The following is a 25951-nucleotide window of genomic DNA, read 5'->3' on the forward strand; positions in this document are numbered from 1 at the left end:
TGCACTTTCTCACTCTGCCATACAAAGCATTAGGTGTGCACTTTCTCACTCTGCCATACACACAAAGCATTAGGTGTGCACTTTCTCACTCTGCCATACACACAAAGCATTAGGTGTGCACTTTCTCACTCTGCCATACACACAAAGCATTAGGTGTGCACTTTCTCACTCTGCCATAAACACAAAGCATTAAAACTTCATAAATTCTCTCTTAGCACACATAAAATAGGAAAAAGAAAACCCAAAATATCCTGATAAAACTTACGTCCTACGTACCAGTTCTGCGGATAGACTATCTGAAAGTTGAGATTTGACATGTTCAGATTCATTCTTTACACTTGATCATCAAAAATCTAGATCTGATTCGGAACCTATTAGTAAATATCGGATGACCTTGGGCACATCCCTCAAGCTCTTTGCTAACGAAGCCACTGCCCCTCAGGGCCTCTGATGTCATTCCAACTCCACATCCTATCATAGAAGACACTCTGTCAACCCAGTGATTAAAAGAATCTTATGTTACGTTAGTTGGCTTTGTTGGCAAAGAAGAAACAGATGTTCTTAAAAACTGCTCTGTGCCCTTCTTACCATCTGACTGGTAAGAAACGTGGAAGGGCCAGACACAGACTGGTCTCACATGTTCCCCACCACTCCCTCCTGTGTGGTTACTTCAGTACTAGCCAGAGGTCAGAGAAGATGGGCCCGTGTTTATAATTACTTAAGCGTTTTATGATTTTAAGTTATATGAGTTTATTTATCCCCATCTCCAATGTTTACAGATTAAAAGGTTGCACTTTAGTAGAGTCAATTTATAGGCACTGATTTCTCCTGAAGAAACAAGAGAGACAGACAGCGATGGTTAAGATGTGAACGGGCCCCCAAGATGGCCCTTTCCCCAAGAACCAAGCTCACAGGTATCTGCCCACCACTCCAGGAGTCCTGTCCTGATGACGGGTAAAGACAGAACATTTACTGTCATGCTCAGAATGTAGGCTAAGGCTCAAGGCTGCAGGCTGCAAATGTTCCCAGGCAGGCAAGGTGTTACTGGCTGCTGCCCTTGGGTGCATCTGTGGGCAGGATGGCTCCTGTCCCTGGGATTCAACACTGATGAACACAGCATACTTATTTTCAGAAGACATGAGTGGATGATACTAATGGGAGCTTATTACAAAAAAGTGGCAAGGTTCAGGAAAAAGATGTTTGCTCCAAGGCACTAAGGGTATAATGCTTTTCAGAAAAATTCAAAGAGAACAGACTAAACTAGAGAATTAGAACTCAGTGGAAGAACCCCATTACTGCAACTTGTCAAAAGATTACTTCAGAGAGACTGCAAAGGGCCCACTGAGCAGCCCACGGCAAGCCTAGAAACCACAGCCCAGAGCGTGCTCATCCTTGTCCCGTGGCTGGTGGAGGTGCTGCTGAGGGAATCACTTGTATTTGTAAAATCCTTCCCCAGTCTTCTTGCCCAGCTTCTTCTGGGCCACCAGATTATTCATGGAAGGACTGGGCTGAAATAAGGGGTTCTCTGGATCCATTTCATGCCACCCTGTTGAGAGGAAGAACATAGGTTCACGTTGGTTTTGACATTTTCAGGGCATGCCTGGGGCACAGAACCCATGCAGTGAACCAGCAAACTTCACTGGTGCAGCCAACGCTGACCCTGTAGTGCGCAAGCCACTTTTGCCCATGCTGCTAGAAGCCTAGCTCCATTGCAGGGCCCCTTGCTACCCAGGACTTCCTGCAAACCAAGGCAAAGGCCCAAGAGCACAAATAGAAACTACAAAGGTCGTTTCCCAGATCCATGTTAAATCCTGGATTGTTCCCAAAGGTATTTCTGCAGCCTCATATAATTTCAAATTTCCTAAGTCAACTAAAGCCCTCTCCTCCCTAATATTTAAAGGTTTTTGGTGAAATGCTACAGTATTTAGTATATAGTAGAATACAAATGACTCCGGAATTCCAGCTTAACCATTGTATTTGTGCTGTCTTCAAAACCACTGTGCTTAAAACAATAAGTTTGACTGCAATGGAGGTAACATGTTGGCTCACGATGATGTGACACAGTGCACCACTGTCCAGATCCTGACTTTTGATTTGCACTGTGGTTGTTCAAGATACACCTATTGGAGGGGAACCGAAAGGAAGCACAGGACCCGAGTTACATTAGAAACACCTATGGATCTATAGTAGGGTCCAAATGAAAAACAGATGTCCTGCTAAGCGCTCCTTCTCAGCCGTCCATCAGTGTGAATCTCTAGCCTGCCACCATGGCTGGGTTTGCTGTGTGCCCCAAAGGCTGGTGAGCTGAAATCTTGATTCTCAGTGTAGCAGTATAGAAAAGAGTGGATCCTTCTTCAAGAGTTGAGGCCTGAAAAGGTACTTCCAGGATTCTACCCACAGAAGAGGACCCGTAATGTTCTCAGGGGTGGGTTAAATCTAGTTGCTTTTGAGAGGGTAGACAGTTACAAACCAGGGGCATCCCATACCCACACCTAAGACCCTTCTCTATTTGGCTGCTTTGCCTCTCTGCCACGTTGTGACAAGCCAGGAGTATCACCCTGCCATTTGGAGCATCTCTAGATATCAGAACCAAGAGACACACAACTCTTTTTTTTTTTTTTTCCTTTATAAAGTATCCTTCCTCAGGCATTTGGTCACAGTAACATGAGATAGACTAGGTTAGGCAGGATTTTGAAAAGTCTTAAGATTTTATGTAATTGTTTCTTAATTGACATTACAACTGACAGGTCTACAATTCAGCCAAGTGGGAAAAACAAAGAGAAGGATTAAAACCTACCATCTAAGATGAACTTTGTAGTATCCAGTCCAACATAGTCAAGAAGCTCGAATGGACCCATGGGATACCCAGCTCCCAGTTTCATTGCTGTATCGATGTCTTCCTTAGATGCATCACCTGCAGAGACAGGGGCCCCGCGTCTCCACCACCTTTCTCCAGCTCTCCCCATCCCCAAGTCACCCCTAGAACCACCAGGACTTTATAAGACACACACGGTCAGAAAATGTCTAAAAGTCCATGTTCCTGGTGTGGGTAAAGATTGCTGTCTCAGATCACATGCTACACTGGTCATGAGCTTTTCAAATCAATTGCAACAACTGAAGAAGCTTCTAGACCCTGCTGCCCAGTTCGTGACAAGCCTGGGAGCCCTGTCTCCCTAACAGTTTCAGATGTCCCAAGTCCAGAGTCCTTCACAGAAATGCCATTTAATATTACAGTTTCCTTTCATAAACGGGCTTCCTAACCCCCCTCACACACACGCACGCACGCACACACGTATACACATACACATATTCATACATATAAATATATACACATACTCACATGTACACATGCATATACATACATAAGCACATATACACCCATGCACACATGTACACACACATACATACATGCACACACACAAACTCATGCATGTTTCGGTTCCTGTTTATGTGCTGCATATGTATTGTTTTTTTTAATTTCCTGTTTTACAAAGGAACCTTCTCCTGGGCCTGTATTCACACAGTCAAGGCAGCTGCTTGAGGACAGCCTAAACAGATAGGACCACCATGGTCCACTTGCTATCCATTCCTAAGGGCAGTTTTCAAAGTCATGTTAAGTTGGGAGAAGTGTTTAAGCGTTTACAGTTCCTTCCTGTCATTCTAAGAGACACAGTAAATAAGTAAGTAAGTAAATAAATAAATAAATCTTTAAGAAATTAGAATTAAAGGCTTCTAAGAGATCATACTTTGGATTTTAGGTACTAAGAATGTAAAAATAGTCACACATACGAACCTCACCAGGTGGCCTTGCTCACCCCATTTTCTCTTTCGAGCCCTCCCGGCAGGGTGGGGCATCAAGTCCACGTCACAAGCATGCTAAACTAGTGTTTCACCACTGAGTTATTGTAACTATTATGTACCGCGCACTGGACACTTGGAACAAGACAAGGGCAAAGCGTGCTAGCTACTGGTGATGTCACGGAAGGAGGAGGAGCAAATACTGCAGCGTCAAACCGGCTCACGACGTACAAGCAAAGATGAACAGAGCCACTCAGACGTCACCAGCTCAGCCCTCCGCCCCTGAGGCCCAGGTTCTGAAGGGTGAAAAGAATCTCAAAGGAGCCGGAAGGGCACCGCAGACAGATGCTACTGCACATGCGCAGAAGACATGAGACGATTCGTGTACAGGACTCTGACTACACAGCTCGAACATGCATCGTTGGGGATATGGAGACACGTGATGCTAAAGACCTTTACAGGCTCCTGCTCCTGAACTGCTTCCTACATGCCATGGCCAGGCCTGGGACAGTAGCCTTCTACACCTTCAGGCCTTAGCCTTTTCCTTCCTCTAGGCTTCTATTCAGATGGCACCAATCAGAACCCCTCCCCAAACCCCTACGCACACCCTGCGGTCCAGGGACGGGGAGCCAGGACACCCATCATCCCTGTGTGTCCCCACAGTTGTCAGTCTTACTGACAGCTCATTTAAACAGGCAGTGTCCTCTCAAAAGAATGCCCTGGGGACAGAAATCTAACAGCCTCTAACCTGACTTAAAGCCATTTAATCAAACCCACAGTCAAAGCCAAAGGCAAGATTATAATCCCCAATGCAGACCCTCACTTGAGAATTATTATTGTTTCCAAAAATTATTGAACTATACAAAGTATTTTTTAAAAATCATTACTTGTATACAAAGTTAGCACAACTTAAAACAAAACAACGACAACAAAAAATAAAAATCTGTCTTAAGCAAATCAAGTAAATAGACAAAGAAAAAAAGACAGAAAAGCAACATGTAGAAGATGTTGGCCAAGAGGGAGTTTAGTTACACGTGGCATGCTTTAGACCCAAACTCTGGAGGTGCCCACAAAGCCCTGCTTCACTCTCTCTCGCCCCCCCCGCCCCCCAGTATGTGACCCCTAACTTTACTCAGGATAATGAGACATGAGGCGAGGCTTCCCCTGGAACCTCACCCCCTCCCCAACCTTGATGCCTGAGGCCAGGGACCTGCCTCCAATAGTTGAATCCTTCTCCGGCTCTCTGGCGCCATCTCCTGGCCAGTCTCAACATTGCCAGCAGAAGATCCAGCTCCAGGGACCAGCAAGGAGAGGAGGCCTGTCAGAAATTCCTTCCTTTACAGATGGTCGGATCACCACTCTGGAGCGAGCTGCTGGGGACATAGAGACGAGGACCCTGACCATGCCCCAGGAGAGGGGACAGCTGGAGAAATCAGATGTGTTGTGCCAAAGGGAGGGGAGGCAAACGGTCCTGAGGGAGAGCTAACGGAGAGAGCGATGACAGATCATGCCCCGTTTAGGTTTCAGGGACAGCAAGTGGGGCTCTGGGAAAGACGGAAGGACGTATGTGGAGGCAACGGCAGAGTCCAGGAGTGAGGTGGAAGAGTCCTACAGTGACTAGAAGGTACGTTCATGACTTCCCAGGCTCCTACAGCACAACCTTCCTAAGCTAACCGCACGCACCAGCTTCCCAAGCCTATACCACCCTGGCCCTCAGAGCAGGGACTTCACGGTACCCACCAGGCCAGGTCTGAAGCAAGGAAGCAAGGGACAGCACCCAGCTGGAAAAGGCACAGTGAAGGCCTAGACGCAGGAGACTGTCCGAGGTCAGAAATACAGTGACCCTTTATGACTCTTTCTACAGGGTATGAGAGGTATAGTGGGCACTCGGGGTATATTAGCAGCTGCTCAGCTCTCTGAACCCTTGCCTAAATAGTTTCCCAGCCATGCTTCTACAGTCTCTATTATCAAAACAGCATTTACCAACCGGCAGGGACACACACACACACACACACACACACCCCGTGCATCAATAGCGTAGAACAGAAAAATTCTCCCCGAAGGAGCTAGGACGCTAGGACACAAAGCCAGAGCCCCCAGCAGAAGCCAGGCCTCAGCAGAGAGCACAGAGAGAAACGGAACGGTGTCTCCTCCACTTTCTTGGCAACGTACACTTTCTCCGCAAGCATGGTGTAGGAGACAGACCTGAGAAACCACGTCGTCACCAGGAGAGCAGCGTGGCTGAGCCTCAGTATGGTGGCCTGGTGGGAGGAGGAGGGGCTGAGAGAGAAGAGGAACAGGACTGACAGCGGGGCATCAAAAGTGACCGGTGGAGACCAACGGTGGGGGCATCTAAAGGCTTCAATACAACGCTGAGCCCAGAGTGGGCATGCGCCTAAGCACGCCTCAGAGCTGGCCAACTGAATACCAAGTGGCAAAGGAACATTACAGTGGAGTCCAGACCACAGGGTAAGATGCTGCAAACACACCCACATGGCACTTAGCAACTTCAGGACAGACATTCTGACAAAGGATCCAGAAAACTACCATGAGAAAGGCCACAGGACCAGCAATGACAGGCCACCCAGGGAAACAAGAACAAACTAAAATCATCCCCCGGAGCCAGGTCCTGCCTTTCCTGAGGCAACAGAAAAGGTGGCTAACGCCGAGGGGCAACGGACATGAAGAAAATGGTGTTCAACTTAGCACCGGATGCTTGGCACATGGGAGCGGTATCAAAGGACATGGTTTTTCAGAAAACCTCCATGAGGAGGTGCTACAATCTGAAACATTACATTTATGTGTGTGTTTGGTGTGTGTGTGTGTGTGTGTGTGAGAGAGAGAGAGAGAGAGAGAGAGAGACAGAGAGAGACAGAGAGAGACAGAGAGACAGAGACAGACACACACACACACACACACACACACACACACACAGAGAGAGAGAGAGAGAGAGAGAGAGAGAGAGAGAGAGAACCCCAAATGGCTTTCAAGGTAAGCCAAAATGCCACAGACTTTCTCTGTGGTGTAATCAGGCACATTTGTTGAAGATAAACAGAGAAGTGTTGGTTTGATCTTGGAGTAGAAGTAGGCAACTGCTTCCATAAAGCACGGGGGCCAGTTTGATATTTAAAGCCAGTTCTGAGGAGGCAAACATGCTTTTATCTGCTGGGAAGGGCTGGGGTAAATGCTCTGTTTGGAAAATAGCACTCTTGACAGTGTTTGTAAACAAAGTCTCTCACGGCAGTTGCATTGCTGGGTCCCTGCAGCTTGTCTGCTTTCACACTGTCCCCTCCCCCAGAAACAGGCAGGCAGGGGGAGTGTGCACCCATCCTCACCGTGGACCAGGCCCTGGGGGTTCTGTTTCTACAGCAGGCAAAGTCAGTCTTCGTCAACCTTAGAAGGGGATATTGTAGGGCTCTGCAGATGGCTCAGCAAGTAAAAGCACGTGCCAGGCGAGCCTGGAGACCTGGGTTTCCCTCAGAAAATGCATAAAGATGGGCGAGAACTAACCCCACAAAACTGTCTTCCCCACTGCACACGTACCATGACATGATATGCAGGTGTGTACAAGACACACACACTCTCTCTCTGTCTCTGTCTCTGTCTCTGTCTCTCTCTGTCTCTGTCTCTCTCTCTCTCTCTCTCTCTCTCTCTCTCTCTCTCTCTCTAAGAGAAGGAGCACGTTTCAGATCACAAGGTATAAAACAGTGCTTCCTATTTTTTCCCGATTGAGACAACGCCTTTACCATGTCTTATCTCCACCATTCATCTCCCATCTCCTGGTTATTTTCCCATTACTATCTATTTTGAAAGCAGTAAACTCTTACTATTTGTAGTGTGTGTGTGTGTGTGTGTGTGTGTGTGTGTGTGTGTGAGCGTATGTGTGTGATGCATCATGCATGTGTGTGCTCATGAGCTGAGAAGAGATTTCAGATCCCCTGAGGCTGGAGTTACGGGCAGGTGTGAGGTGCCTAACATGAGTGCTGGGAAGCAATCTTGGGCCCACCCCCACTCTGCACAGCCCACCCATCCTCAGTGCACAGCCCGAGAGCTGCAGGCCTTCGCCTGGCCTGCGACAGGTACCTCGCTCATGTAGTCTGATGGCTTCTATGAGGTATGGCACCAAGAGACGGTTCACAATAAATCCAGGAGTGTCCTGTTGCAGGGGAGAGAAAAAGACACGTGACCTTTCATCAAGCTTGACCTTCTGTTTGGTATGGGCCACTCCTTGCCCCGGATTCTGCTGCCAGCCCTCGGTCATCGTATCTTTGAAATGTGCTGTGAAGTTCCTCACTGTCCTGTAAGGCATCTTTCCCCTTCGTACCCTCAACTTCCCTCTCAGGAATCACTGCAGTCTTAAGCACTCGCCCAAGAAGTGACATAGCCAGGTTCCCTGGAGCCAGCCCTGGAATATCTCAGTGTATCACAGAGCTAACCCAACCGCGCGCCAAACTAACTGACCACCATGGCAACATCCTGGGTCCACATGGCCCTTCACTAAGCACACCTGCCTCTGTCTCCACTGGGCAGAGATGCCCATCAGCTCTAGCCTGACCTCACAGCCTTTCTGTTCTCACAAACTCTGCATCATCCAGAGTCTGACAAATAAGTCACTGTCGACTCGCTTTGGCCACGCCATCTCACTGTTGTGGTTGATATCACGTGTTTGCTTTCCTAAATATTCCTAAGTGGGCTGGAGAGATGGCTCAGTGGCTAAGACCATTGGTCCTGAGTTCAATTCCTAGCAACCAGATGGTGGCTCACAACCATCTGTAATGAGATCTGATGCCCTCTTCTGGTGTGTTAGACCGCAACAGTGTATTTATCTATAATAAATAAATAAATCTTAAAAACCAAAACCACATAGTTTTGTCTTGTTCTTTTAAGTCACCTGAATAGTTCAGTTTAGCCATAGCGGGGGGCTGTTACGCATGTGCTTTCCCATGGACTCTCTATTAAGGTAGAAAATAGTGATTGTATTACAAAGCACAAAAGTGCAAGAAGGTAGTGGCTGGGGTGGAGGTGGGGTGAAAGTGCACAAAGTTGGGGTTCTCCTGGACCTGCTCATTCATCAGAGCAGCAATCAGCAACTTTAGGGGCCAAGGTGGTCTCATCAGAGAATGGAGGAGGCTCCGTGTGTGATATCCTGGGGCTTCTGGGAGCCCGTCTGAGTTAGTTATTCAAGCTTTAGAGGAGGGATTTCCAGACAATATAGCAGCCACAAAGAACAAGGATCAGAAATGCTTCCGCAAAAGACAGTAGATGTAGCTATGTACCATGTAACAAGATGCTCCTGTTAGGGACACAGGGCATCTGTCCCCGGGGCCCTGAAGAACATAATTCACAGCCATCCTACAGGTGTGCAGCCTGTTACGTGATTCCGATATAGGAAGGAGATCTACAGTGTTTCCAAATGTTTGCAGCAGGACACACCCAACTGTAGTTTATTACTTGAAAATCCACCGCAGCATTACCGGTTGATCTGTTTATTTCAGCACATTTTCCCTCAAGCTCAACCAATGCTGGCACCCTGCCCCCGAAGCTCTAGAGTGCCAAGCCAAGAAACAACTTCACCAGCCCCACCTTCACAGTTCCCTAGCTCGGGCATTTCACTATAGTGATGGGAAACAGACATAAACATTACCCACACTCTACCTTGCAGGAAACGGGATGCTTTCCCAAGGTTTTACAAAAGTCGACCAGCGATTCAAATGTCTTCTGGCTAGTCATTGGTGTCTTAATGACCTGGGAAGGAAAAGCAGGGGGTCATGGAGAAGACAGAGAAGCGGTAGAATGGTTTAAGGAAACTGAATCAAAGGCTCTACACACACACTCTCACACACGCTCACACACACACTCACACAGACACACACACACTCACACACACACTCACACTCACACATTCACACACACACAACGCCTGCAGTTTCAGCACAGTAGACATCTCAAGCCAGCAACAAAGTGTTAACCCGACAGTCCATGCAAGACACCGGAGTCTGCAGGATATACAAACCCAGGGTTAAAACTCAAGTATGCGGTGGTGGGGCTCAAGAAGACGAAGCTGAAAGGATTTTTGCTCTTCTCAGTAACGCCGCAGAGTGCGTACTACGTGCAGAACACAGACATGCGTAACCTAGCAACTACAGCTGACAATCACCGAGTGCTGAACGAACTTTGCAACTTTCTGCATCCTCCACCTCCCACGACTCCTCTTTTCACTGCTCACCTCCTTTATAAATATCTGATTTGTGCGTACAGGTGTTTAGCCTGCCCATACGCCCGGCCCACACAGGCCAAAGACACTGTGGTATCCCCTGGGACTAGAGTTACAGGAACCGTCATGTGCGTGAGGGGAATTGAACCCGGATCTTTTAGAAGAGAAAGTTGGTGCTCCTAACCACTGAGCCGCCTCTCCAGCCCATTTTCTACTTCTTTAATAGCCTAGAAGGCCAGAGGAACCAGGTCACAGGACAGGAAAATTCCCCTGCAGACAGATTAGACCTGCCACTTGAGAAAAAGTGGAAACGGAGCGGCCGGAACTGATAAGATAGGCTTATGATGGGGACCCACTGGACAGAGGCAAAGGGCTGGCAGAGAAGGCAGCCAGAAACAACCCCCAGAGAGCCGTAGCTAGTGTCCGGAGGTTTGCCTGGCTCCACTGGGCAGCATCCCCCACACTTCGCACGGCAATAACTCCACAACCTCAGAGCAAACGCTGCTTTAATGGCAGTTGCTTCCCAGAGACCCTCTAATTAACCCCTATAAAGGGCAAGCCACCACGCGTCAAGTGCATACTGTCTATCCTGACTCCATCTCCCTCAGCTGAGTTTCCCAGCACCCCAAAGAGGAAGGCGGCAAGCCCTGCCTGGCCCTACCCTCTACACTCACCTTTGAGGTTGGTAGGCTCACGGCTGCAGGAAGCTGCTTCTAACAGCTCTGATCACAGCGTGGAGCTGTGTCTCACGGGGACAGTAGCAAAAGACTGCTGCCTGGGGCCAGGATTCACACCAGGAGTGACAGACACGCTAGAACACCAGTCAGACAAGAACTACATCCCCAGCTTGGAGCAAGCTGACCTCAGCAACACTGTACGAAGGTGTACGGCCCTCCCGCCCCTCTCCATGTCAGTGACCCTTGTCCCTCCCAGTCTGATTGTCCCTGTCAGCACTGCCATTGGCCCCACACAAGCAAGTCACTGACAAAGACAGGCACATAAAGAAACAAAGTAGATATGAACTGCCTCTTCCTTCTTTCCTTCCTTCCTTCCTTCTTCCCAGAAGAGGACAATTGTGACAGCAGAAATACAAAGGTTTTTTGTTTCCAGTTAAGTTTCATACAAAATAAGGACCAGGTGTCCACTGACCTCCACAAGCTTCATCATGGGGACGGGGTTGAAAAAGTGGAGGCCAGCAAATCGGTCTTGTCTGGTGGTGGCATTGGCTATGCTCGTGATCTGTAAAGAAGATGTGTTGCTGGCAAAGATGGTGTGTCTGTGGAGAGAAGAACCGGTGGAGAGGCAGGATGAGTCCCGGGCCCATGGTCAGCCCATCTACAGAGAGGCTGAAATCAAATGATTGCATTTTCATTTAATCCCCACATCTGAAGTTACCAGCTCGCAAAGCATAATCACTGGGCTCTCCTGAATTCTTAGAAACTATGTGTTAGTTGATTTTCACGATACTCGAAGGAAAGAGGAGGTAGCTGTTAGTGGGGAGACTATCAGATAGCACATGAAGATCGGACACAGGAAACTAAACAATCTTCAGAGAAAACAGCTGAGCCCTCAGGAGCGTGGGACAGTTCTCCCTCTGGTGCAAAGCTTTAACTTGGTCATTAGACAAGAATAAAAATGAAAACACACTGCTGGGCTGGAGAGATGGCTCAGTGGTTAAGAGCACTGACTGTTCTTCCAGAGGTCCTGAGTTCAAATCCTGGCAACCACATGATGGCTCACAACCATCTGTGATGAGATCTGATTCCCTCTTCTGGTGTGTCTGAAGATGATACAGTGTACTTATATATAATAAAAGAAATAAATCATTAAAAAAAGAAAACACACTGCTTTGAACATGGCCAAAAGGGAAGTTTAGTCACAGACAACCTGGGGAAGGAGTGTATACACACACACACACACACACACACACACACACACACACCACAGACCTCTGCTTACAGGCTATCCTGAAAAAGCACTTTCTCTGTGTTATTTTATGTGCATAAAACCCTAACTAATCAACCTACAGATCTCATATTGACAGAGACCAAATCCAATTCTTTTCTTCTCAAAATTTAATTTAAGACCAGCATAAAGTGAGGGTGCCAAAGGCACCAAGGCAAATCCCGTTCCTATAGCGCCACCTTGTGGATAACTAAGAAATCAACAGGTGCCCTTAATCACAGTTGGATCTGGTCCTAGTACCCAAGGACGGTGGCTCTTTCTGACCATATTCTCTATGGGGTTCCTGACCAAAGTCGGGGGTGGGGAGTGGGCAGGCTGAAAAAAAAAAACAGCTGGGGCAAAAAGAAATCAATAATGTGGAGAGAAGCCTGGGAGTTCCCACAGGCATGTACACCTAGTACATGGGTGACTGAGGCAGGAGAATTGCGAGTTGGGAGCTGTCACCTTGGACTATACAGCAGAGGACAGTCTTTGGTAAGTGTGTGTAGACCATGTGCTTTCATGGCACTAGCAGATTGACTTTTCTCAACCTCTGGGGCAGGCTTTTTAAAAATCCAAGGTAGCAACTGGGAACGCCTTCGACATTTTCTACCTCAAGACCCTTTAAATCACAGGCTGTGAGCCTTGGAACACCCCAAGGTCAGGCAGAGAGGAAGTGGCGGTACCAGCCTAGCCTCCAGACTGCCCCACCCCCATCCGCTCATGGCTCTCCACTGATACCAGGGGGGCCATCGGACTGATCACGGCCACTAGGTGACAGTGGCACCAAGGCCAAACTGCTTAAGGAGAACAGTGAAGGTCAGCTTTTTGTAGACCTTGCCTGCCAAGCTCTGTGCTTGCGAGACAAACCCCAGTACCAGAGGCGTCCTCTTTGTCATGTTTCTGAAGCGCTAAAGGCACATGACCAGCAGAGTTCTGGACAGGGGACAAGAAGATGGCAGGGCCTCCCAGCCACGAGGATTCACAGCCCCATAAGCTGATCTGCAAGTGTTTCCTTCAGCCACAGGTCCCTGGTGTTTCTCTAAGAACTGCTTTTGCTTGTAACATTACTCCGTTCAGATCTAACCAAGAAGTGTGGCCAAGTAGAGCAGGGGCCATAGACACACCATGTAAGTACAAACACACATCAGTTAACTGGTCGACCGTCATAACTGCCAAAAGCTAAGAGTCAAACATTAACAGGGGCCCTAGATTGTGACCCCACAGTATTTCATATAATCTTACAAGCCTGGCGACTCCTCCATGAACCCGATGTGGCTGTCTTTCCTGCCCCCCCCTCCAGGAAGTCTGGGGAAGACTCGCTGCTCACTGAATGCCCTCCAGGGGGTTGCAGTTAAACCCAAATAAAATTGAAAACATGGCTCAGCGGTCAAGAGCACTGACTGCTCTTCCAGAGGTCCTGAGTTCAAGTTCCAGCAACCACATGGTGGCTCTCAACCATTCATAATGAATGACATCTGATGCCCTCTCTTCTGGTGTGGCTGAAGACAGCTATAGTGTACTCATATGAATAATAAATAAATAAATATTCTTTTAAAATGGCACAGAGGGGCTTTGCCTTCAGTCAAACCATTCTGTCTGGTCCACTCCGACCTCCTAGCAAACGTTTATTTAAGAATTTCCCTGAGCCCCACAGTGGCTGCAGGAAGCACACAGTGTGACACTGGGCAGATCTTCCAGTTAACCATGGACAAGGATCAGAGGAAACCCAGTAGATCTTCTGCGAAGAGGTCATGGAGGTTTGTGGGTCTAGGGAGCCATGGCGCTGCGGTGAGCCGGCCCAGAGCAAGAGCAGGGTTGAGACATGTCCAAACCCTGGGAAGCTCATCCTGAGATTGGCAGGAGTAGAGTCACTTCTCCCCTGCCAGGTCTGTGTGTATCCCCGGACACACAGCCCAGTGCCCTCACATTTGCCCCCTAGAGGAGGTCACATAGCCCAGGAGCCAGGTTAAACTTCCTCTTGGCTTTTAAGGTCATGTCCAGCAGCACCTGGAATTCCCCCTTATGTAAATGAGACATCCCTGCGTTTTGACCTAGGCCAATGATGTAGACTCACCCCATAAGTGGCTACCTACTCCCCAAAGGTTTAAGTAGCTGTTGCTCCCCACAGTTAATGAACTGTCTTATAAAAGCTGCCCCCAGAGAGTCTGTTCTCCCTGTGCCTACCACACTGCCTGAGGTCTCTTTTGTTCCTGGCCAAGCCTGCTGCCCCTCTCAGGATCCTGAATGACAGAGGTTTGAATGCAAATAGCTCCTATTCACTCAAGAGTGGATTATCGGAGGTGTGGCCTTAGAGGAGGAGGTGTGGCCTTAGAGGAGAAGGTGTGGCCTTAGAGGAGGTGTGGCCTTAGGGGAGGAGGTGTGGCCTTAAAGGAGAAGGTGTGGCCTTAGAGGAGGAAGTGATGCCTAGTGGCTCCTCTTCCTGCTGTCTGAAGATCCTGACAAGAAAGTCTCTGGTACCTCTGCAGCACCTCAGGCTTGTGTGCCACCATGCTTCCCACCATGATGGACTAACCCTCTGAACTATAAGCCAGCCCCAACTAAAAATTTTCTTTCGTAAGAGTTATCGTGGTCATGGTGTCTCTTCACAATAGAAGCCCTGTCGAAGACAGAGGTGTTAGGTAGCGGAGAGGTAGCCTACTGTCAGGAAGGGAAGCTTAAGAGCCAGAAGGAGCTTTCAGAATCCAACCAAAAAATTCGGTTATGTACTCTGCAGCGAACTTGTCCAGCCTCTGGAACAGCTCATTCTTCAACTTCAGGTTCTCCACGATGGCCTCTACCACCAGGTCTGTGCTGTGCACCACGGACGCTGCGTCGGTGCTGGTTGAAAGGCAGCTCATGGTCTTCTCCACAAACTCGTCCCCAGCCTGGGCAGACAAGAAGAAGAGAGCGTTCGCCGGGCTCTGCAGGCAAGGGGACCCCCCCCCCCCCCCCCCCCCCCCGAGACCCAACAGAAATCACTTGGAACTGAGACTGGAAAACTCCTCCCCTCGCTGAGACAGGAGCATTTCTGTGCTCCCAGACAACAGGGCAAAGGTTAGCTTGTGGACACACCCAATAGTAATTACCATCTGTTTACTAGGGGAGGGGCCAGAGTGAAAAGTTTCCACTCAATGAATACAATTTCTGTTCAAAATCATGAAACATTAGAATCACACACACACACACAAATATAACCAATGCCACCGAATTTAAAAGTGCTGAGGTGGAGGCCAGAGAGTATAACTGAGCAAATGTGGTCTGTGTATAAAAACATCATGATGGAACACAGAAATCACACGCTAATGAAACAGCGAGTGGCTAAAATGGCAAACCTTAAGTTTATATATAATACCAACCACAGTAAAAATCATAAGGCAGTTAGAGGTCCTTAACCAAGAGAAACACCAAGAGAGGTGGGGAACGTTAATTACGCAGGGGTGTCTCCTCGATGGAAGAGATAAAATCAGATACCTGCATTCCATTCCGAAAGCTGAGAGAGGATTTTGTTAATAGCCTGGGGCCTTTTCCCCCTCTGTGGAGGCAGACCTCACCCAGATTTTGCTATAGAGGCAGACCCTACCCAAATTCTTCAGAATTATCCCAGACTCTTCCCTCCCTAGACCGGCACCTACCTACCCTCAGGGGAGATGGCCTGCAGACCTTGTGCTAATGGTCAGAGACCACACTAAATTCTAGGCCTTTTAGCTCTAGACTCCGCCCCTGTGGTCCCGTGAACTCTGTGAAAGAGTTTGTGTGTGGTCGCGCCTTAAGCTTTGTTGTGTTTCTGGAATCAGGTTGATCGTTGCCCAGAACAGTTTTCAAAACACATCAAAATTGCCAATAAATGTTTCTTTTTAAATGGCTTCCCAGTTAGAATAGCCACCACCAAGAAAACAAATGTCCCGAGGTTGTGGGAAAGGGGGGGACCATTATGTATCTCCACAAGACAGTATAGAGGTTCGTCACAAATACTGAAAACATATCACAACGATCCCTGCATATTCGCATTTATTGCTGCATTACTCACAGTAAATACAAAATGCAACTAGTTGGGATTAGCACTGTAAGGCGGAATAAACACTTCCTTTATCAGATTTATCCAGTTATTCTGTCTTAGCAATGAGAAAAATAAAATTTAATTTCTACTAATTTTTGAAGTTTGAACACATTAGCTATTTTTCTCAGTTGGCCCTAGCTGTGCCCACACATCCAAAGCATTTTGCTTAGTAAAGCATTTCGGTTTTTACCTTACAAATACCAAAAATATCTGCCTGTTTCATTCTCACCTCTCTTTACGGCAGAACACAACGTTCCTTGTTTCCTCTCCCTGCATCTTACATCGAACTCGGCAGATGCACAAGCCATCTAATGTTAGAACCTCCCCAACAGCAAAATGGCTGACTCCTGCTTTCTAACAGCCTAAAGGCGGGGTTTGGTGGCAAGATACATTGGTCCAAATCGGTGGTTCTCAACCTGTGGGTCATGACTCCTCTGGGAAGTCATGAAACGACCCTTTCACAGGAGTCACATGTCCAATATCCTGCCTATCAGATACCTACATTATGATTCCCAGCAGTAGCAAAAACACAGTTATGAAGTAGCAAAAAACTAAGTTTGTAGTCAAGGGTCACCCCAACATGACTCTACCTGTATGTGTAATACATGTGACAGGGACACGCAGGCACTGATGTTCAGACACACAAAACTGACAGGAACTTACCTTAGGGTTTTCTGTGAACTTCTTCTTAGCCATTCTCTTTAGGCTCTCCTCAATTCCCTTCTTGGATTTTGCCAGGATGTCTTCTGCTTGGTCCACTAATACCACTGTATGGCCAGTTGCTGCAGCTACCTACATTTAAAAAAAAAGTTTTAAGAAAAAAGAAAAAGAATCAGTTTCATGTTCCACGTGGCTTCAACTACTATTCCAGTCAGAATAGATCACAGACATAATTATCAGCCAGTGTCGGACACATACATCGTGCCTGAGACGGTCCTAAATCATACAACAAATTCTCACATAACACACCTTGTGTGTGCGTGTGTGTGTGTGTGTGTGTGTGTGTGTGTGTGTGTGTGTGTGTGTCCCTTAAAGCAAAAGTAGGTGAAGCTTAAAATTCTAATAACCAGGCCAGTGAAGATCTTGTCCCCAAAACTTAGAGCAGAGTCTATGATAATTAGCCAGTTTTGGGGGACAGGAATTCCACATTTCCTGCCTCCTCCATTCCCACCTGGGTGGGCGATGTCCCTGGGACACAGGTATATTTGTGAAGCTGTGCCCCAAGTTCACAAACAACCAGCCTGGTTTATACTCTGTCGGGGTCAGGTTGACTGACACCGGTTTGCCAAAAGCCCCAACAAAGACCAAAGAACACGGAGTTTGTTGGGACAAAAAAAGACTATTGAGTAACCTAAACACAAATTTTCAGCTCAAGGCAAGAGCAGGACACACTGACTACCACTACCACTGTGACATGTGACAGCCAGCCCCAGGAAGCCAGAGTACTCCCCAGAGCCACTGCTTTAGGACAGGTGGGCACCGGTGGTGTGGACAGAGGCTGGCTGCAGTAACCAGTGCCCAGGAGTAACCAGAAGGTGAAAACCACTGTTATCATGTAAGATTCTTGAAGCCATGCAGCTAAACCTCAAAGCAGAAAACACAGAGAGAATGAGACAGAAACAGATGAGCAAGGAAGCAGGTTCAAATCCCAAAGCCAGATTTCCAATGCTGTGTCAAGTTTGGAATGTTGAAATGCGGGCTTAAATTGACAAATGCACCTAGGAATTCTCCCACTCAGCCATACAGGTCAGAGCCTGCCGGGCCTGTGGGTAGCTTCAATATCCCATTATCTGGGAAACAAAGAAAGGAAAAGCTGCTGAGACAGAGCAACAGACAGATCAGGATGGAGCAAGAAGGACAAGTCATCTTGATAAAAGACAGAAGCACACAGTGACCTCAGTTGTCAGCGTAACGCCAAACCATTTTCCCAAGCAGAACTCCTGAGGACCCGGGCCAGCGTTTCTCCAGCCAAGAGTCAACAACTCCGATCATGCACAAATCTGAGTCTCTAATTCAGTGAGTTCGAGGTGACCGGGCGGAGCAACTTCAGAAACAGTACAGACGGGAACGACCACAGCAGACTCAGGTCTGAGGTCTTTAGGAAGGTTGCTCGCAAAGCTGACCCTGGGATGACCTCTGGAATGTGGGTTTGGAGGAGTTCTCTGACAATGAAGCTCTCCCGAGACAGTGCAGTGCTGGAATGTGTGGGTATCAGATGACATCACAGTCGGCCCTCAGTAAAGCTCCCAGACGCCAAGCGTCTAGCTAGAGCATCTCTAGACAGCTTTTTACAAGGTTTGTAACATCTCTCTGCTGGGGGAGCTGCACAGGTTCAATGTGGCGGTGAGGGGACAGGGAAGACCCTTGCCAGCTCTTACCTGACACCTGGCATACCCATTGTCCTTCCTCTTTTCTTACTTGGACTTTATGCCTTTGCAGTAGCCAGTGGCCACCATACGGCTGACTGTATGTGTGTCCTCCCAGAGAATTACCAAAGCATGTGGGGGAAGGGCTAGTAGAGAAACATTAACAGAATTTAATAAATCTCAAGATCCTGGTAAGGCCAGGCAGGCAACAGGCCTGCTCTGTGTTTGGCCATTGTGAGACATCAACTTGACAGGCAGGAGTGATGGCCACCAATAGAGGCTCGTGGTCTCTCAATGTGGGGACCACAAAGAGCTGCCTTGAACCTTTTGCTTTTGTCTCCTCTGTCACAGACCCCTGTGGCGTTTGAAACAAGTGGTTCTCACATAGTTTTTTCTCTTGACTTTTGCTCTAGAGAAGTCCTCGAGGTGCCAAACAGGATTCCCGAACTCTGAACCCATATCCCCCCTCTTGCTCTCCAGCAGGAAGCTGCTTGGGTTCTTTCAGCTCTTAGAATTGAGGGGACTTAAATAGTCACGGCACCAGCCAGTGCCGAAGCTGATGGAACAGCCACAAAGAGTGACGCTGGTGACAGTCTCTTACATAGGGAGTTTCTAATCTCATTCATCAAAGCAGCAAGCCAGCCGTGATGAAGCCTCCTGTCTACCAGCAAGCCCAGAATGGCCCAGCATTTCAGGGAGCAAGCACCGATCCTTATGGACGTGAGTCTCACTTGGGGTGAGATCGCAGGCGATTTTTCTAGAAAACCACCTTCCCTGTTACTATAACCACATCTGACCGATGACAAGGAGCTAGGGTTTCAGATGAGGTGCCCTGCTAGTCTCACACTTGAAGCACAGCAAAAGAAAGCTGCAGGCGTTCCTGTGTGCAGACAACTGGTCAAATTCAGCTTGGTCACAAGGAAGCTAAATCTCCTGGCAATGTTCTGAGAGCATGAAATACATATGTGATCCCATCAGGGTGACTCTGTGTGAATAAATCACGGACTTATTTCCCATTTTGTCTATAAGACACAGGAGGAGGTAGGTACCAAGACTATCACCTCTAAATGTTCATAGAGTCACTTCCACAGATGTACCCAAGAGACACACAGGCCAGCAACTACTTGAGAGCAACGTCATGTCTTAATCATCTTTGTCAGCATCAAAGCCAGGCCCACAAACAACATATGGCCTGGTACATATCACCTGCTTCATAAAATAGCCATGGGGTTATGGGGCCCGTGTTTCTTCCACTCCACATATGGGTTCCCATTTTTGTTACTGGTACAGCAATCTAAGTATGTTACCACAGAGATGGATGCTGGAGCAGGCATTCTGGCTCTTGCTCCAACGAAATCCAGAGATGTTGCGTGATTCTCACGGTAGACAAGCCTGACCCATCAGACAACTTTAAGTACGGCTATGCAGCCCGGGCCTCCTGGGAGCCCAGGATGCTTCTTCTGGAATTATCGGTGTGCTTGTATCTTTTCTGCAAGCCCATGTAAGTAACTTTCGATACCTACTCTTGATCAATAGCAAAAACATGAACACTTTAAAAAAGAAGAAAAATGTAATGAGAACCGGAAGGTACTGGGAGCCTACTTAGTGCCAGGATCAAGGCTGCATTCTCCCAAGACTATTTCCCAAGACTAATCCAACCAGTCTGGTGAAGCAAGCAATAGCTATTTTGCAAAAGATGCAGTAATACTAAAGCAGCAGCAATACAAAAGAGACTGAGACACTGGACCACAACCACTCAAGCCCTGAGGCCAGGATTTCAGTTCTGAGACTGGCTCCAGGACCTGTCTTCCAGTAATCCAGTTGGAGGCACACATGACACTTGGACTAGCCGCTGAAATAATCAGCCTTCAATACACAACTGTTACAAAGTAGCATTTATAAAATATAAACTAAATGTATATTCTCTTTCAAGCAGAAAAAGAATCCTTAAGGAAATTAGTCTCACTTGGGGTGAGACCATAGGTGATATTTCTAGAAAACCACCTTCCCAGTTATTATAACCATATCCGAGGGATGTCCTGGAGCACTTTTTGCTAGGTTTCAGATGAGGTGCCCTGCTATTGTAGGCTTGGTAACAGTATCACTAAAAGGTCCTCCTGAATAACAATAACAAATCAGTTCTCCCACTGATGCTCCAATACATTTTAAAGGTGCTTAGGAAATTTATCTTACTGTTTCATTTGATACATGAAGAAAACTGAAACTTTATGAGTGTTGTGTGACAGTTTCCTCCCAGATTAAAAACATGCTATTCTGCAGGAAGCTCCTTAAACTGGAAAGTAAACAACTCAAACTAGCTTCAGGAAGTCCCTGAAACTGATCAGATTCTCCAGGCCTCTCTCCCAGAATAAACAATAAAAGCACAGAGTCTTCTCTCCGATGCAGCAGACCTAAGCTGCAAAGGCAACTCTCAAGAGCAATTGCCTGGAAGAACAAAACCCAGGAAAGCTGCCTGGAGGAGGGTTAGGCCAATTGAGGCACTTGGAAAGAACACTCTGCAACCCCCTGAACCGCCTGGAGGTGGTGCAGTATGTTCCCAGTTCCTGGCTTTGTTTTTTCTGGTTTTGTTTGTTTTGGTTTTGGCTTTGGTTTTGGTAGACAGGGTTTCTCTGTGTAGCCCTAGCTGTTCTAGAACCAGATTTGTAGCTTTGAGTGCTGTCATCCAGTCTGGGGAAGGCTGGTGATGCAGCTTTCTCTCAGTCGTCTCTGTGCTTGTAAGTAACCATCCACCCATATTCCTGTAAGTAACCCCAATACAACTCATGGACTCATCAACTTGGACTTTGATGGCATCTGTACTTGTCTGTTGTGGGTTTTCTACTTGAGTTGAATAGACACGTGTGTTGCTTCTGCCCAGAAAGTCTTGTCATGTAACACATACGTTAATTAAAGTAACAGGTCTATAACCATAAGGCTTCAATCAAACACAATTATGGTAAAAGCCAAAATTACTTTTCAGGGCTAGGGACTTGATAATATGCTCACCAGAAAAGCAAGAGGACCGGAGTTCAGACTCCCAACACCCTTATAAGAAGCCAGATGTCTCGGGAGGTGGAGACAGGAGGATCCCTAGGACTCACTGGTTGGCTAGTCTAGCCTGCTTGGCGAGCTCCAGGCTCCGTGAGAGAAGCTACTTCAGAAGTCCAAGCCCATTTTACTCTGTGTGGGTGCAGGTCACTGTGGGTCCATAAGCCTGGCAGGTGCTATTTTATCACATGCCCACAACATCCATTCTCCCACTTCAACCTATAACAAGATGTTACTCAAAGAGGGGTTGTGATGTCATCTGGCACAAATAACAGTGCATGTAAAGAAGAGAAGACACTAATGTCTCAAATCTCATGGATGCTGAAAAAAAGAACACCCACAGCATGCTGACATTTAATCCAGAACCACTGATTAAAAAAACAAAACCAAAAAACCAAAAAAAAAAAAAAAAAAAAAAAAAAACCACCTAAGTATAAAATGTCCTTATCAAGACCAAAGTTCAAGAAACGTTGTGTATCATGAGTTACTTCTCTCATTGCTGTGATAAAGCAGCTTAAGTCAGGAAGGGCTTGTTTCTGAGAGGTCACAGTAGGGTGCTGAAGCAGCCGCTCACACGTGTCCTAGTCCGGAAGCAGAAAGCAACAAATGAAAATGATTGGCTTGATTTCTCCTTTCTATGCAGTCCACAAACCAAGCCTAGGGAATGGAGCCTCCCACTTTATGGTGGGTCTTCCCACCATAAGGAACCTATTCTCCCCACAGGCATGTTCAGAGGCCCTCAGGTGATTCTGGAACTCATCAGGCTGACAACAAATACAGGAGCCTTATGAGGGACATTCCCATTCGAACCATCACACCAGGAGATCAACTGTTAATAAAGGTACATGCTGACTTTTAATATCACGCACACATTTAAACTGAACATAATTATCATGGCTCAACAATCCCCTTTCCACAATGTGAAACAACTTACATTCTATACTTTTAGGGCCATATTACTTTAGCAATGGCTTTTCATTTGGGCTTCCCACCTTCATTACTCTCAGAAGAGGCTTGTTTTATCTTCTGATGGCGTCCTTCAGACATTGTCTCCACAGGCTCATATCATATCCTGCACCAAACAGCCAAGTCTCCACATATGAAACATGAACTACAGTTCTCTTAAAGTTTCTATATCAACCAAACATCCTGCTCCCAACCTCCCCACACCAAGCCCCAACACCCCTGTCTTAGTCAGGGTTTCTACTCCTGCACAAACATCATGACCAAGAAGCAAGTTAGGGAGCAAGTTTATAGTTCCACATTGCTGTTCATCACCAAAGGAAGTCAGGACTGGAACTCAAGCAGGTCAGGAAGCAGGAGCTGATGCAGAAGCCATGGAGGGATGTTACTTACTGGCTTGCTTCCCCTGGCTTGCTCAGCTTGGTTTCTTATAGAACCCAGGTCTACCAGCCCAGGAATGGCACCACCCACAATGGGCTGGGCCCCCCCTCCTTGATCACTAGTGGAGAAAATGCCTTACACTGGATCTCATGGAGGCACTTCCTCAACTGAGGCTTCTTTCTCTGTGATAACTCCAGCTTGTGTCAAGTTGACACAAAACCAGCCAGTACAACCCCTATTCCATCTAATTCCCTGTCCATTCACTCGCTCTTCTGAGAGTTGTCCTTTCCCACTGCTGAGGCCTCAGGTACAGTATGATTGGTCAGTCAGTCTTCTGGAAAGCCTCAAATCCTTCTTGTGATTAAGTCTTTCGTCACAGTATTCAGCTGCACGTTTCACTGAGAGCTAAGGAAAAATGAAGAGGTGCAGTGGAGTCTTCAGTCAACCTGCAGAGTAGGGATCCAGAAGTCTCCATGGTTTGGATAAAGCACAGAGGCTACCTACCAGCAATGCCCTCCACTAATGATCAAAGGTCATAGATAAAATACTTGGCTTCTAGAGTGAGTGAATTTGGATCCTTATGGAGACTCTTAACAGTTTCAAAAACACACACAGATAAACCTCTTACTTTACAAATACCCTAAGAAACAAGAAAGAATTCAGTATGTCACAAGTGCATAAAACATATGTGTACGGCTGTTTGTTTTATCATTTACCACCATGGAATACAAACAAACCTATTTGTCATAAGAACCTGCATCTGTTTCCTCTGGACAGAAACATGCACTCCTGAGAGAAGAGAAACTAAGGATTGGGAAACTCACAAAAACGTAAAGACTCAGAGGTTCAGAAAGCTCCTAAGACTCACAGGCCTTTCTCTCTGAAGCTATGTGAGCAGTACCCATCCGCCCATCGCGTGGCTGCGGTTTGCACAGGAAGCTCCTGTGATGCGGCACTAGGATGGAGAATAGCACAATGGATGCTCCTGTGAGAAAGACGTGTTAAGCTCGTTAACTGCCCCCTCTGAACTTGGTCGCAATCATTGCTTTGGACAATCGCTGCCTTCCTTCTGAAATAAATAGAGACTCTTTAGGACTGGCATCTTCTAACTCCCACTGCAGTCATGAACTTACAGCTTTTGCCTGCACAAGACGTAGCCAGTCAATAGGAAGCCATGATTAGGTAGGGGCTACTGGGGCGCCATCCCATCTGTGCTGAATTAATGGTCACAGGACAACTATAATTTCCAGTAATTGTAAATTCCATATATGCAGAGCAATATGTGCCATCTGTCCCCCCACACACACATTTTTTTTAAATAAATGTTTTAAAAGATTTATTTATTGTGTGCATGTGAGTACACTGTATCTATCTTCAGACACACCATAAGAGGGCATTGGATCCCATTACAGATGGTTGTGAGCCACCTGGGAATTGAACTCAGAACCTCTCTGGAAGAGCAGTCATCTTGCCCCACACACAAACTTTAATGTCCCTTTTTCTTTATCAATAGAGTACATTCTATATGTCATATTACCTTTTAAGTGTCTAAAGTTGTTTGGTTTTTTTTTTTTTCTGGAGAGTCTTCTTTAAGAACTGCTACCCGTGTTCTCTGTGCAGCCTGCGCTCTTCCTCGACGCCTCTATTAACCCTTGTATTTACAATCTATGTTTACAATGTCTTCATTAGCTGAAACTCTGCTGAAATATATATATAGTAAATAAATAAAAAGTTTCCTCGGGCCAAGGATGAAGCTCAGGAACAGAGCCCACCTTCAGCGTTGGAAGGTCTTGGATTCAGCCTCAGATCCCTGCTCCATTCTCTATCAAAAAGGAAAGCAAAACAATTTTTTAATGTGTCTCTGTGTATGTGCCTGTCTATGCATATGCCACATATATCCAGGTGGCTGCTGAGGCCAGAAGACAGTATGAAAGCTTGAGTTCGAGTTGATTATGAGCCACAGGATGTGGGTGCTGAGCTCTAGGAAAGAACAAGTGATCTTCGCCATTGCTCCATCTCTTTAGCCCCAAGAAATACAATTTATAAAGAATGTAACTTGTCAGCCCGTTCTGGACAGAGCGAGCAGGCAGTCAGCTTTCTTACATGCTTAGTCAGCCCCACCTGTGTTTCTTCCCCAGCAGACAATGGACAATGGGTTTCTCCAGGGCAACTGTAGGATGAAGTCATTATGCAACAAGACAGGTCCAGGATAAGGTGAAGCCTATCATTGGATGAGAAGGAAGGGTAGGTGAGGTGGGGAATGGGAGTCTAGGAAAAAGGAGAGGAGGAGAAGAAGGGGATTCAAGATGGAGGCGGCAGAGGAAGATGGTTCAGATCAAGGTGAACTAGCTCAGTTTTCTCTTGTCTAGGCGGGCAGTTTATATCTTTATTAACTGGCAGTGAATGTATTGTTTGGTTCTATTGTGGATTGAGAATTTAACATATAAATCTGTTTGATAAGTTATTGATTGTTGAGTCATGAGTTTACTGGGCTGTAGAGGCCATGTGGGACTGGTGCCCAGTTCCACGCTGGAGAGGTTCCTGGGGAGTGAGACCGAGGGAGCAGTAGCAACAGACTCTTTTTTAATATTTACCACAACAGGCAACAACCTCATCTTACCTGCCACTCAGCACAGGAGAGCTACTTCCTAATCACAACACTGGGGTGACAGATCTTTTTAAAAGCCTTGATTTGTAAGCTATTTTAGAAATGAGTGTTTAAGAAACCATAACTGCCTTTTGCTATTAGAAACCTTTACAGCAACCTTGGAAAACTTTCACGTGTTTTAGAAATGTGAGACATCACAGCATTAGCTTGCAAACAACAGTAAGGAGAGAGAAATGAGCTGAAAACAGAGACTATTTCCGTGAGCGGAGGATGGGTTTTTCCACTGCTGGTGTCCGGGATGCTGGTGAGGGAAAAATAGTGGGGCAAACACTGGGTGCTGCCTAAAGAGAAAGCCCTGCTCTCTGCCCTCTGACCGCCACGCCTGTGATTTCCAAGTGGACTGTGTTTAGCTAGTCTAGCCGGTCAATGTGTCATGGCCGCTTTATCAAAGAAACCCTGCTGTCTGTTCCTGTCTGCCAGGAATACAGACCCAGACATTCTTTCCATCACACAGGACTAAGACATTTTAGTTTCTTCACTACTGTAAGGTTAGAGAGCAGCAAACCTGT

The 25951-nt window shown here is 47.0% G+C and overlaps 1 protein-coding gene across 1 annotated transcript in view; it reads right to left on the reverse strand.

Annotated features, from left to right (window-relative positions):
- Positions 1 to 731: 731 nt before the first annotated feature.
- HADH (hydroxyacyl-CoA dehydrogenase) overlaps positions 732 to 25951 on the reverse strand; it is a 31533-nt gene continuing 6313 nt past the window's right edge. The window contains exons 2-8 of the mRNA XM_080916458.1: positions 16680 to 16808; positions 14687 to 14844; positions 11162 to 11288; positions 9454 to 9543; positions 7882 to 7954; positions 2798 to 2914; positions 732 to 1546 (exon numbers count right to left, since the gene is read on the reverse strand). Of these exons, the coding sequence (XP_080772584.1) occupies positions 1428 to 1546; positions 2798 to 2914; positions 7882 to 7954; positions 9454 to 9543; positions 11162 to 11288; positions 14687 to 14844; positions 16680 to 16808 (813 nt within the window). The 3' untranslated portion in view covers positions 732 to 1427. The remainder of the gene's footprint in view (positions 1547 to 2797; positions 2915 to 7881; positions 7955 to 9453; positions 9544 to 11161; positions 11289 to 14686; positions 14845 to 16679; positions 16809 to 25951) is intronic.

Source organism: Micromys minutus (genome assembly GCF_963924665.1).
Source record: "Micromys minutus genome assembly, chromosome: 4".
NCBI lineage: Eukaryota > Metazoa > Chordata > Mammalia > Rodentia > Muridae > Micromys > Micromys minutus.